This window comes from Rutidosis leptorrhynchoides, chromosome 3, assembly GCF_046630445.1.
Source record: "Rutidosis leptorrhynchoides isolate AG116_Rl617_1_P2 chromosome 3, CSIRO_AGI_Rlap_v1, whole genome shotgun sequence".
In the NCBI taxonomy this organism is placed as follows: Eukaryota; Viridiplantae; Streptophyta; class Magnoliopsida; order Asterales; family Asteraceae; genus Rutidosis; species Rutidosis leptorrhynchoides.
This window is the reverse complement of record NC_092335.1, coordinates 628,263,592-628,278,744: the sequence shown is the minus strand read 5'-3', so window position 1 is coordinate 628,278,744 and position 15,153 is coordinate 628,263,592. Positions and strand designations below refer to the sequence as shown.

Below are 15,153 nucleotides of genomic sequence, written 5' to 3'. Positions count from 1 at the left end.
ATTTAATTATAAAGTTTAATCAGTTCGGTAGTAGTGCTGGTGTATATGATATCGATACTAACCATAAGTTACCCTAAACACATCACGTTCGTGTCGTTCATCATTATTATGTATCCATTGACCAGCAGTCATCCGGATAGATAAGTGTATGAGTTATAATAATAATAGTAGTATTATTCTTTAATTAATCAAGTATTAAGTAGTCTCATTAATACAAGTGTTATATATATCCATACCTACATGTTACATATACATATAATCTTTATTATTATATTATGTATATATTTATAGCCATACTATGTATGTATATCTTTTATGTATGTGTTACATATATATTAGTGTAAAGGTGATACATATATATACATATAACTACTTATCATCTTTGTAATTTCTTATAATATTTATCTAATACATATACATACTCATACATACATACACACGTACATATACATACATATATACATATACATATACACCTATGTATATATTCACATATACACACACACATATATCTACAATGTATACATGTACATGCGTACGTATGCATGCATGCATGTGTATCATTATTATTACTTACTAACCTTCCTTCATATATTACTAATCAACCCTCAAATATTACTAATCATTATTCTCTTACATAAAATCATAACTTTTTATTTACTAACACATTCATAACCTAATAACATTGCTCATCACATAAATTCATAATCTTTTATTATGATCATACATCTTTCATCATACTTTTAACTTATAACTTTATTCATAATCATTATATTACTAATTTCATGATCAATTTAATTATTTAGTTCATATTCATTAGGGTTATTCATACATCATTCATAACTATCTTTAAGATCAAATCCTAATTAACAACATACTACTAAACATAATAAATTAATAAGTAACATTAGATTAGAGTTTAGGGATACCTTAAGGATTTAGATCAAAAAGGTGGTGACTAATATGAACCGAAAAGAAACAGATTCACAGCAGCAGGGACGACCCAAAACAGATGGGTTTTGGACTGTTTGAACACGCAGAACCAACAGGAAAGATGCAGCAGCAACGGGGTGCAAATCAGGCGGGTTTGGGCTATTTTTGGACGTGCAGAAACAGCAGGAAATCAAGCACAAAATGCAGCATAAAAAGTACAGCAAAGCAGTCGACTTTTAGGCTGTTTTGGGTGGTGAAAAATAGCAGAAACAAAGGGTGTTGGTGGCGGTTTGCAGCAGCAGAAAAAGGCTGCAACTTGGGTCGAAAATCACAGCAGAATAGCTGCACAAAACAGAAGAAAAAACGCAGCTGTAATGGGTTGTTTAGGGGTCGATTCTTGAACTGTTATGGACTGCAGAAGGGTAGCGATAGGTGGCTAGATGGGTGGTCGATTTGCAGGTTTAGAGGGTGACGAATGGTGGTGGTTTTTGATGATGAAAGGTTGTCGAATTGGGGCTGCAGAGGGTGTCGACTTGCAGCTGTTCTGGTGAGCTGTTTTGTCGACTAGAAGAGGAGAGAACTGCAGGTTTTTGGTCGACAATATTAGAGGAAAAACATGAGGAATTCTGTTGGCTAAAGCAAGGATTTTTGTGGTGGGATTTAAGGAAAACTCGAAGGTTTTTATAGGGAAACAATTCATGTGTTAGGTTTCCTAATCCTACTCAATTACTTGGTGATCAAGAACACCAATTTGCATTAGACTAGGATTTATGAAAGCTTATGGATCAAGTTCTTGCCTTTTCCCTTCTTTTTTTATACATATCATTATTATTTTTTATACGGCTTTACTTATATATATAATATATTTTTTTTATTTACATTTATTTAAAGTTTATTTTATTTAATCATATGTTTATTTGTCCATGTCTTTTTATAAATTTTTACTTAGTTCATACTAGTTAAATTTTATAATGTCATAATTTATTTATTACATATAGTTTACATTTAGTATTAGGGTTAGGGTTTATTATTTAATATTAAATGGTATTAGGGTTTTGTAGTTAATAGGTAAGGTTAGGTTTAGGGTTTTATATCATATTAGGGTTTAATAATAATTACGATCATTTAATGAAAGTATAAATGTTCGTTTGTCGAAATGGATAACAACCCTAATGATGATGCACATAATATGACATTGAAACCCTAAGGACAACTTGGTAAATTCAGAAGGGAAAAGTGAGGGTTGTTATAGTTCCTCCCCGTTAATGAAAACTTCGTCCCGAAGTTTTAAGTAGACTTCTCGGATGCATTTGCAGTAGTGAAGAGATGTGGATATTTTCGTTTCATCTGGTCTTCACGTTCCCCTGTATACTCGGGGCCTCTACGTGAATTCCAACAGATCTTAACAATAGGAATAGTGCCCTGTACTAAGCGTTTGAATCTTATGACCCATAACTTATACAGGTTCTTCTATGAAGTGCATTTTATTATCAATGCGGAGGTAATTCAAAGGAATAACATGAGTGTCATCTGACTAGGTTTCTTTAAAAGGGATTGTGATATTACAAGCATTTCAATAAATCAGACACCTGAAACATGCCATGAACATTACTAAGCTTATTTAAAATCATTGAGCGATCATGTCTCCATACTAGGGCAGACAATCAGAGAGAAGTACGTGGAGATTACGGCCATGTAGTTTGATGCATGGCTTATGTTTGATATAGTTGGTGTTTAGATTTTAATTCTGGAAGATTAACCATAGGCATGATGCCTATGATTTTTCAAGGAATGCGAAACGAGATGCCAGCTGAGGGGTCATTAATCTGGCTTATATGCAAAGCAAGCCATGATTACTAAGATGCCCTCAAAATGGTCTTGTGGAAAAGATATTGTTCAATATATTACAATACATGTGAACTTATCCTTGGAAGAAATTTTGGAGGCACACAGTCGAATGTAACTTTATGATTATGATTTCCGTTAGGTCAAAATAGAGGTCGAACCCTTATCTAGGATAATCATCTAGTTGCAACCAACGAAGAGAGATATTTGGAGTGACCAAATAAATGTCATATACATTTAAGGTAACTCCTTTAAATAAGATAGCGAGGATCATAAGTCATAGGAATCCGCACGAAAGGTGTGATATCTTAATGAGAAAGACTTTCTCGCTCAGATGGCGAGTCGATCTATCATTCACTTATGAGTTTAAGTGCGGATGAAAAGAAATATGAACCATTGGCTACAAGGAATAGTTTACACCGGGTGAGGATATATCTGAGAAATGCTTTCTTGTGTCAAAAAGATATTAAATCATAGAATTGACATTTTACGAGGTTGCTGTGGTTTAGCCGTGAGATATCTGAAGTAAAATCTTCTCAACGGTCAACCTTACAAGGGAAAAGTTACGGAGAACATAGAATTTCGAATGATGAACTCAATGGTAAGTTTCGAAGGGCAAGAGGAATTGTGATTACTACGTGGAATAATGCAAAAAAAAAAATTTATTTATTTTTTTATTTATTTTTTATTTTTTAAACAAGCGATGAAAATTTTATAGAAATTCGAGTCGTTTAAGGTGACAATTTAAAAAGGAAGAGAAGTTCTTAGTAAAACTAGAGTTATGTACAACATGTACTATTTTAAGTAAAACATCTTTTGAATAAAATAGTTGATTTGTAAAAGTGAGAGTATAATTTTATATGTACTAGTCAAAAATAAGTAAAGGTAAATTTTATTTACTTTATTATATAAACATATACGATTTATAAAATTTGCATGAATGGTAGTAAATAAATTTATTTTATAAAATTTCGAGAGGATCACACAGTAAAATAGTGTATGTAAAATTTTGGCAAACAGAATTTTATATTTGGAGAAAGACTAAGAAAATTTGAGTGAAGACCTTGAAAATTCCAGGTGATATTTGAGCAAAAGTGTTACGAGGTAATGATGACCATTGAATTTTAGTGTGGTTGATGGCTAATATAAGTTCTTGGAATTCAAATGTTCATGCGTGAAGCTGTTGCTGACAAGTGAGATATGAATGGTGAGTATGAGAACGTGATAGTGAATGTGGTGTTTATCTTCGTTTGAATATTCAAATAAAAATCTTGCGAGTGGTTGTCGCTTATCTTCGATGGGTTTCCTAATGGGTTTATGAAGATCTACACTAGGAGCGTAATTGCAGATAACAGGAGGCATGCTTCGAAGAAGTTTCGGGGGTGTCACTTCAGTTCACTTAAGAACATGCATCCTTCCCTCTAGCGGGGATGTGATAATTAAGCGTCAAAGATAAAAAGATAAGTTTTTTAAGAAAGATAAAATGCAAAGCTTTACAACGTTTATGGCATATGAGAATTTGTTAATCTACTCATGGGTATGAGACAGATAGTTTGGTTGAAACGAGCTACTCGTATATCTACAAATCAGATGTTGATTAACCTTCATGTAATAACATGAATGGCTTGGAAATTTCTCTTTGATTCACTTTCTATTCCATATGTCATGATATTGTAATTTCTATATGAATTACCGTAATATAATCACGTCGGCCAAGCGTCATTATATTTCACTAATTCATATTTCCATTCCAAGGTCACTCCATAAGGTCAGGACACGTGATCAAACTTAGATAGTTGACGTGGGAATGTTGAGTCATGAGTGACATCCCTTCGTGTGAGTCAAAGAATACTTTGAATCACAATGGCAAAGTCAGGTCATAGGATATGTAGGGTTATGATAACAATCACACACTAACCGATCCTTTAGAGTCGGGATCAGGCAAGATGATAGGGTTTTGGCTTGATATCCTTAGGAAAGGATACAAAATATCAATAGAGGTAAAAGCAGGTAGTAAGATGGATTGGCAGTATAAAGATTAAGGGAAAGCACTTAAAACTAAGGCATGAAAGGTTATAGACCTAAAGATTGCTAAGGTACCCACATAAGGCACACATAGAATGCAATCCTGGTTCTCTATAACAAGCCTTGGCTCTCCTAAATTACATAATGAGATATTTATGGTGACATTCTATTGTTGGAATACAAGTAAGTCATGGCTCTTATTCTAAGAGTCAGACGTGTAAGTATAGTTCCTATAGCAAAGTGTTTATAAAGATTTAAATGGTATAGGAGTTCTAGGCATAACAAATATAAGTGAACTTAATGCACATAATCTAGAATGTAATGCAAATAATCAATGCAGATGAACAACTCGGTTATAGACTAGACTCACTAATGCATCCTAACTATTCATGTTAGTCACACTAATGTAACCTAGTTCCCTATAACCAGAGCTCTGATACCAACTGTAACACCCCGCCAAAATCGCCATTGACGCGGATGTTAACTCTGGTCCCAGTGCTCGGCTTGACTTCTAAGTAACAGCACAGTTCTACAGCGGCAGCAATATATCTAAGTACCTGAGACAAAACATGCTTAAAAGTGTCAACCAACAATGGTTGAGTGAACAACATAGGTTTATCAATAATAACCAAGTTTTTAGACCACAAGATTTAATTATAAAGTTTAATTAGTTCGGTAGTAGTGCTGGTGTATATGATATCGATACTAACCATAAGTTACCCTAAACACATCACGTTCGTGTCGTTCATCGTTATTATGTATCCATTGACCAGCGATCATCCGGATAGAGACGTCACCCTCAATATCGCTATTCACAATAACTAAGCTTGCATTTATACGTAGCAATTAACGATATCATGGTAGGGATTTAGCATGAATCAAAGCATGTTAGCAACAGTTTGAACTAATCAGAACAAAGTTTGAGTACTCGTGTCTAAGCGTAAAACAGTTTAAAAGCAAGCATGTGTCTCACCCCAAAGTTTGTAAACAGTTAAGAAATAGTAAAAGAGGGGCTATGAAGTTCGCCTTAATAGCAGATAGATATTCCACGTAAGTTATATGATCGGAGTGTTGAACACGAAGATCTCAACCTAGAGATATTATGTTTGATTAGTTAATGTCTAATAGACATAAAGTTTGTTTATTAATATAGTAAACTATATTAACAGTGACCGTTTTCGGGAAAAGTTTTATTTATATAAGTGATAATATACTTACTGTACTTAAGTGTTACTATATAGATAAGTGTATGAGTTATAATAATAATAGTAGTATTATTCTTTAATTAATCAAGTATTAAGTAGTCTCATTAATACAAGTGTTATATATATCCATACCTACATGTTACATATACATATAATCTTTATTATTATATTATGTATATATTTATAGCCATACTATGTATGTATATCTTTTATGTATGTGTTACATATATATTAGTGTAAAGGTGATACATATATATACATATAACTACTTATCATCTTTGTAATTTCTTATAATATTTATCTAATACATATACACACTCATACATACATACACACGTACATATACATACATATATACATATACATATACACCTATGTATATATTCACATATACACACACACATATATCTACAATGTATACATGTACATGCGTACGTATGCATGCATGCATGCATGTGTATCATTATTATTACTTACTAACCTTCCTTCATATATTACTAATCAACCCTCAAATATTACTAATCATTATTCTCTTACATAAAATCATAACTTTTTATTTACTAACACATTCATAACCTAATAACATTGCTCATCACATAAATTCATAATCTTTTATTATGATCATACATCTTTCATCATACTTTTAACTTATAACTTTATTCATAATCATTATATTACTAATTTCATGATCAATTTAATTATTTAGTTCATATTCATTAGGGTTATTCATACATCATTCATAACTATCTTTAAGATCAAATCCTAATTAACAACATACTACTAAACATAATAAATTAATAAGTAACATTAGATTAGAGTTTAGGGATACCTTAAGGGTTTAGATCAAAAAGGTGGTGAATAATATGAACCGAAAAGAAACAGATTCACGGCAGCAGGGACGACCCAAAACAGATGGGTTTTGGACTGTTTGAACACGCAGAACCAATAGGAAAGATGCAGCAGTAACGGGGTACAAATCAGGCGGGTTTGGGCTGTTTTTGGACGTGCAGAAACAGCAGGAAATCAAGCACAAAACGCAGCAGAAAAAGTACAGCAAAGCAGTCGACTTTTAGGCTGTTTTGGGTGGCGAAAAATAGCAGAAACAAAGGGTGTGGGTGGCGGTTTGCAGCAGCAGAAAAAGGCTGCAACTTGGGTCGAAAATCACAGCAGAATAGCTGCACAAAACAGAAGAAAAAATGCAGCAGTAATGGGTTGTTTAGGGGTCGATTCTTGAGCTGTTGTGGACTGCAGAAGGGTGGCGATAGGTGGCTAGATGGGTGGTCGATTTGCAGGTTTAGAGGGTGATGAATGGTGGTGGTTTTTGATGATGAAAGGGTGTCGAATTGGGGCTGCAGAGGGTGTCGACTTGCAGCTGTTCTGGTGAGCTGTTTTGTTGACTAGAAGAGAAGAGAACTGCAGGTTTTTGGTCGACAATATTAGAGGAAAAACATGAGGAATTCTGTTGGCTAAAGCAAGGATTTTTGTGGTGGGATTTAAGGAAAACTTGAGGGTTTTTATAGGGAAACAATTCATGTGTTAGGTTTCCTAATCTTACTCAATTACTTGGTGATCAAGAACCCCAATTTGCATTAGACTAGGATTTATGAAAGCTTATGGATCAAGTTCTTGCCTTTTCCCTTTTTTTTTATACATATCATTATTATTTTTTATACGGCTTTACTTATATATATAATATATTTTTTTATTTACATTTATTTAAAGTTTATTTTATTTAATCATATGTTTATTTGTCCATGTCTTTTTATAAATTTTTACTTAGTTCATACTAGTTAAATTTTATAATGTCATAATTTATTTATTACATATAGTTTACATTTAGTATTAGGGTTAGGGTTTATTATTTAATATTAAATGGTATTAGGGTTTTGTAGTTAATAGGTAAGGTTAGGTTTAGGGTTTTATATCATATTAGGGTTTAATAATAATTACGATCATTTAATGAAAGTATAAATGTTCGTTTGTCGAAATAGATAACAACCCTAATGATGATGCACATAATATGACATTGAAACCCTAAGGACAACTTGGTAAATTCAGAAGGGAAAAGTGAGGGTTGTTATAACATGACGGTTTATTGTGATGCATCGTTAAATGGGCTTGGGTGTGTTCTAATGCAAAGAGGTAAAGTCATCGCTTATGCCTCTCGACAATTGAAGGAATACGAAACGAGATATCTGACTCATGATCTTGAGTTGGCGGCGGTTGTGCATGCGTTGAAAATTTGGCGCCATTACTTGTATGGTGTCAAGTGTACGATTTATTCGGATCATAAGAGTTTGAAACATCTCTTTAATCAACGAGATTTGAATTATCGCCAACGAAGGTGGATGGATGTGGTGAAAGATTATGATTGTGAGATACTTTATCATCCGGGCAAGGCGAATGTGGTCGCGAATGCGTTGAGTCGAAAGAATCATCACCCGGCGTTACGATTGGGATTGTTACGTATGATTATTACTAACGATTTTCTTGAAAAACTTGGTGTGATTCAAATTGAGGCTTACGTTCACAACAAGCATGAGGAACAAATTGTGGGGCAATCAGAGTTTATTACTATGGGTTCGTGTGGTTTGTTGTCTTTTCAAGGAAGAGTGTGGGTGCCTAAGATGGGTGATTATCGACAAGTGCTACTTGATGAAGCACATAAGTCAAAGTATTCCATTCATCCGGGTGCGACGAAAATGTACCTTGATTTAAGGAAAGATTATTGGTGGCCGGGCATGAAATGTGATGTTGTAAAATATGTTGAACAATGTGTTACATGTTTGCAAGTTAAGGCCGAGTACCAAAAGCCGTATGGTAAGTTACAACCGTTAGAAATCCCGAAATGGAAATGGGAGCACATTACCATGGATTTCATCACAAATTTACCTAAAACGACAAGGACCCAATTTGATTCGATTTGGGTTATAGTTGATCGATTAACGAAAAGTGCTTTGTTTCTTCCCATTAAGGAAGCGATATCGTCGGAGACCTTGGCTAATTTGTTTATCAAGGAAGTCATCTCTCGACACGGAGTTCCTATATCTATTATTTCGGATCGAGATACCCGTTTTACATCTCGGTTTTGGGAAAAGTTTCACGAAGATATGGGTACACAATTGAAATTGAGCACGGCGTATCATCCTCAAACGGACGGTCAAACCGAGCGTACGAATCAAACATTGGAGGATATGTTACGGGCGTGTATTATTGATTTTGGGGGTAGTTGGGATGAGCACTTACCCTTGGTGGAATTCTCGTACAATAATAGTTATCATACTAGTATTGGGATGCCACCTTATGAGATGCTTTATGGGCGTAGGTGTCGAACCCCGATTTGTTGGGGTGAAGTGGGGCAAAAGGAAATCGGGAGTACCGATTTGGTTTTAGAGACGAATAACAAGATTGACATTATTCGGGATCATTTGAAAAAGGCTCAAGATAGACAAAAGTCGTATGCCGACAAACGTAGACGAACGATCGAATTTCAAGAAGGTGACATGGTGATGCTTAAGGTTTCGCCATGGAAAGGTATTATTCGATTTCGAAAATGGGGAAAGTTAGCTCCTCGGTTTATTGGACCATTTAAGGTTTTAGCTCGCGTTGGTGAAGTCGCGTATCGGTTGGAATTACCCGAAGAGCTTGCGGGGATCCATAATACATTTCATGTTTCCCATCTCCGTAAGTGTCTTGCGGATGATTCATCTTGGGTGCCATTAGACGAGATTGAGCTAAACAATAAGTTAGAGTATATTGAGGAGCCGATTGCTATACTTGATGAAAAGGTCAAAAGGTTGAGGCATAAAGAGGTTAGGATCTTCAAAGTTCAATGGCGACGGAGTAAGGGTTCCGAGTTTACTTAGGAGCCCGAAGAGTTTGTGTTGGTTTATCTTCCTTCTTGTCATGCGGCTTGGATCGCGAGGATGCAATCCGAATAAGTGGGGGAGAGTTGTAAGACCCAAGTATTTTCCTTGTACATACGTGTGTTTAAGATCCTTGAAGTGGAAGTTTTGTTTTACATAATAAAAAATGCAAAAGAAGCTGAACTGGGCATTCGGCGCGCCGCGCGGCCTTATGGCGCGCCGCGCCATTACGGGCTGACAGATTCTTCCCTCTTTTTAAATTAGATATTTTGGGGGCAATTTGGTAAAATCACTTTAGGGTCCAACTTTAAGGCCCCAAATCAGTTGTTGGAGTCTCCTCTACTCCATTTCCATCTACCTTATCACTTTCCATTAAATCCTAGAGAGAGAGGAAGTTCTAGAGTGAGAGAGCTCCATTAAAGGAAGAAGGAAGTTGAATCGGGTCTTATTGCGAGTTCTAAAGTCGTTCATCTAGTCGCTAGCTACGTGGTGATTGTGTTGGTAAGTTATAAAACCTAATTTCTTACTTTAATTGTATCAAGGGTTAGGGTTTGGGTTATTGGCACATAAAAACCCATTTGTTAGTGAATTAGGGGTTTTTGGGTGAATTTGGGTCATGTGGACTCAAAGTTGGCTAACTAGGGTTTTCAAAGTATTAATCTATGTTTATGAGCTTAAATTAGTTAGTTAAATTACTAGCACACTTAAATATATGTTAAGGGGTGTTAAGTGGGTTAGTAGATGACCCGAAATGGGTGTATTGACTTTAAATGGTCAAATGGGTCAAGATGGTCCTAAGTGGGTTAATGTATGTGTTTGATGCATAAACCTTGTATTGGAAAGCGTCTTAGGACTTAACTTGGCAAATGATTAGGGTTTTGGGGATGTTAACCCAAATATTAGGGTTAGGGTTGCAAATGGGTCAAAATTGCACAATGGGTCAAGATAACCCTAGAATGGAGTTTTAGTGGGTTGACCAACTTGAGTTGTGATTGATATTGTGTAAAATGTAATAGGTGCGTTACCTTGAAGATTCTCGGACTTGATTATCTTTCACAAGAGACTTTGAGGTGAGTGGAGTAATTATACATGTATGTATATGGTATATTTATTTGTATGCTATGGTATGACCCACAGAGCCGGGAGTGCCATAGTGTGTGTGTGAGTGTGCTATGATGTGAACCACGGAGCCGGTAGCATCATAGTGCACGTTTGTGATGTGGACCACGGAGCCGGTAGCATCAAAGTGTGAACCACGGAGCCGGTAGCACTATAAAACAAAGTGTGAACCACGGAGCCGGTAGCACTATAAAAGAGTATGAATCGAATGCGTAGTGACGTGAACCACGGAGCCGGTAGCGTTATAGCATTGCGTATGGTGTGAACCATGGAGCCGGTAGCACCATGACGAGTTTATGGTTAACCATATAGTTATTTATGTATATGTCAGGATGTATCATATTATATTATTGCGGAGCTTGTGATATTGATATTGCTAGTTGCGGTATTTTGAGGTGATTAGCTTACTTGGAGTTTGTATGCTAATTGTTATTACTAACGATTATGCGGTGTGTGTAAGTGTATGCAAGTAGGTATATTATATATGTATATGTATAATTATTGCATTCACTAAGCTTTGCTTACCCTCTCATTGTTTACCTTTTTATAGGTTCGATTGTGGACAAGGGTAAGGGCATTATCTTGGATTAGAGATCCCGCTTTGTTGTTAGGGGACGCTTTTTGGATGTGATAGTTCTTGGAGTTTGACCGAGACTTGGGTAGTTTAATCCCAAACTCCATGCTCGTAGTGTAGTTTGGTACTTAAACTTTTTGGCGGTCGAAACTCATATTTTGTATTTAAACTTGTAATTTGGGTCGTGTAGGCCCCACTTCGTAAAACTAATTTTATTAATGGAACGTGCTAGTTTTACATATATGAACTTGTAGATGAAAGCGTTTTGTCTAATTATGTCGGGAAACGGCCAAACATTTTCGTGTATTTCCAGGTGGTTTCGCGCGCCGCGCCATATGCTGGCCAGTTTAAAATTTTATTTTTTTTGTGATATTTTGCACGGGTTTGGTTCGGGTTGTTACACTCCGTCGCCTAAGAAGGATTAGATCTTAGGATTTTAATTTATTTCCATTTCCGTTGTTTATGTAAAGGCATATGCCTAAGTTACCTTGTTTTCTTTGATTCTTGTAAAACTAGTGGTTTTATGGTTTAATTCAAGTATTTTGATTACATCTTGTTATTTTACCATTTATCATACCTCATTCGTGTCCGTTTGGATATATCTGTTTGGTTGTATTTGTTGTGTGAACCTTGTGCATTTATCAAACTTATGATTTATTAGCACCGTGAACTCTTTAACTAATACTATACTTATGTATTGAAGAACGATGGTTCAATTAACTCGAGGTGCTGCCAATATCCCCAATGTCTCTTTGACTCCTGCTCAATTCCAACATATGTTGGCCGCTGCACAAGGCAATCATAATAATCATGGGAACAACTAAGGAAATCCTCCCACTTCTTGCAGCTACAAGGAGTTTATGAATTGCAAGCCTCCGTCTTTTAAGGGGAGTGAAGAAGCTGTAGAACTAACTCGTTGGTTCGAAAAGCTCGAATCCATCTTTCGTATCTGTAACTGTGCGGATGTCGATCAAGTGAAGTATGCCACTCATATGCTAAGTCACCTAGCTCTAACATGGTGGAACGGTTATGCCCAAACTGTGGGGCTAGATGCTGCAAATGCTATTCCATGACCTGTTCTGAAGCGAATGATGACAAAAAAATTCTGTCCGCGAAACCAAATTCAAAAGTTGGAAGTTGAGTTCTGGGAATTGAAGGTAAAAGGAACCGATATTGAAGCTTATACCAACAGGTTTATAGAGTTGGTTACTTTGTGCCCAGAGATGGTACCAACTAAGCAAAAGAAGATAGAGCAATACATAGAAGGTCTTCCTGACGAGATTCAGGGAAATGTCATTGCTGCTAGTAAAGAGACTTTAGATGCAGTGATACTGATGGCTCAAAACCTCATGATGGCTAAGAGGAGAAAAACCGTGGCAAATAAGCAAGCCGAGTCTAAGACAAATGAAGGCAAAAGGAAGTTTGAACCTGCTCAGGGATCGAGCCAAGGTTTCTAATATGAAAGTTGATGAGAATTCAAAAGGAGGTTACTCTGGGAAACAACCTTTCTGTAAGCGTTGTGAGAAATACCATTCTGGGTGGTGCAAGGCTGAGTGCACCAAGTGTAAGAAGATTGGCCATATAGCCAAGAATTGTAGAGTTGTAGTTCCTCCAACGGATACTCCTGCAACCAAAGCCAACGCAATCGTTCCTACCTGCTATGACTGCGGTGAGAAGGGGCATTTTTCCGCAACCAGTGTCTGAAGAAGAAGGGCAACACTAGAAATGCTAATGCTAAAAGCCGAGCATTTGTGATGACTGCTGAAGAAGCCCGTGATGATGATGAAGTGATAATGGGTATGTTTCTTATTAACAACATCTATGCTACTGTATTATTCGATTCTGGTGCTGATAGAAGTTATGTATCTACTGAGTTTTGTGCCTTATTCACTGAAAAACCACAAGCCTTAGAAATTAAGTGTCTTGTAGAAGTAGCAAATGGTAAGGTTATGAAAGTAGACAATGTGTATAAAAATTGTGATCTGGTTTTAGCCGACAAACACTTTAAGACCGACCTATTGCCAGTCGAATTAGGGAGCTTTGATGTAGTCGTAGGGATGGATTGGTTACAGCCATTAAGAGCTACAATCATGTGCTATGAGAAAACCATTAACATACCTCTTGAAAATGGGGAAACCTTAATTGTTCAAGGGGAAATGAGTAGTTCCAAACTTAACATCATCTCTTGCATCAAGACCCGCAAGTATCTAATGAAGGGATACCAAGCCATTTTGGCTCACGTTAAGGAAGTTGAATCGGAAGAAAAACGCATTGAAGATGTGCCGGTCGTTAGAGACTTTCCTAAAGTATTTCCTAAAGAACTCTCTGGTCTCCCTCCCCAACGACAGATTGAGTTTCAGATTGATTTGACCCCCGGTGCTGCACCTGTTGCAAAGGCATCATACCGCTTAGCTTCACCAGAGATGAATGAATTATCTAACCAACTCCAAGAACTTTTGGAGAAGGGTTTCATTCGTCCTAGCTCGTCTCCGTAGGGAGCACCCATTCTATTTGTCAAGAAGAAAGAAGGCACGTTGAGGATGTGTATTGATTACCGCGAACTCAACAAGCTAACCATCAAGAATCGTTATCCTCTTCCGCGTATTGATGACCTGTTTAACCAATTGCAAGGGTCCAGCGTCTATTCGAAGATTGATCTTAGGTCCGGTTACCATCAGCTGAGAGTCAAGGAAACTGATGTTTCTAATACTGCTTTCCGAACTCGATACGGATACTATGAGTTTCTTGTCATGCCTTTTTGTTTAACCAATGCACCTGCTGTATTCATGGATCTTATGAACCGTGTATGCAAGCCTTATCTTGACAAGTTTGTGATCGTCTTTATCGATGACATTCTAATCTACTCCAAGAGCGAGAAAGAGCATGAGCAACATTTGTGATTGATTCTAGAGCTCTTAAAGAAGGAACAACTCTATGCTAAGTTCTCCAAGTGTGAATTTTTTTAACGACCCGTCAAAGTACACTTGACGACCATCGTTATCTTGGTCCCACAGCTTGATCATAACTCTATATGAATTTAATAAATAACCTTGCATTCTTTATTTAAAAATGATTTCCTATAAAGGAAACCTACCAAAATATGTAAGTTTAGAAAAACCATACATTATTACTTTAACCAAAAGTTGACCAAAACAAAGTCAACAGCATCCGCTATTAAATGTATCAAAATAGAATGCAAGTTATTGTTTAACAAAAGCTGCCATCATAAATATGCAGACTCTCTAAGCACAGCGGAAGCAATCAATCATGAACCTGAGAATAAAACATGCGAGTAACTGTCAACAAAAATGTTGAGTGAATTATAGGTTTAATATTACAAACAATATTTAATAAAAACCATAAAAATTTATGTTTGAAAACATAAAAACTCCTTTTTGGACCACAAAATTATATGCTAGAAAACATATAAAAACATTATTCCATTTTCCGTGAGCCACCTGGTAACCACTTAACCATTTATTTACCCTTGCCAAACACAATAAATAATATACACCGAACAAGTGTATCTACAACAAAATACGAAGTACTAAACATTCCGATTATAAATTGCTAGCGCGACTAGCTC

At 36.1% G+C, this 15,153-nt stretch overlaps 1 protein-coding gene across 1 annotated transcript; it reads left to right on the top strand.

The window, feature by feature from the left end:
- Positions 1 to 12,971: 12,971 nt before the first annotated feature.
- Positions 12,972 to 14,265, top strand: LOC139902339 (uncharacterized). Its single transcript, XM_071884978.1, has 3 exons — positions 12,972 to 13,077; positions 13,560 to 13,963; positions 14,230 to 14,265. Exons 1-3 carry the CDS (start codon positions 12,972 to 12,974, stop codon positions 14,263 to 14,265), a joined length of 546 nt encoding a protein of 181 aa, XP_071741079.1.
- Positions 14,266 to 15,153: the final 888 nt, after the last annotated feature.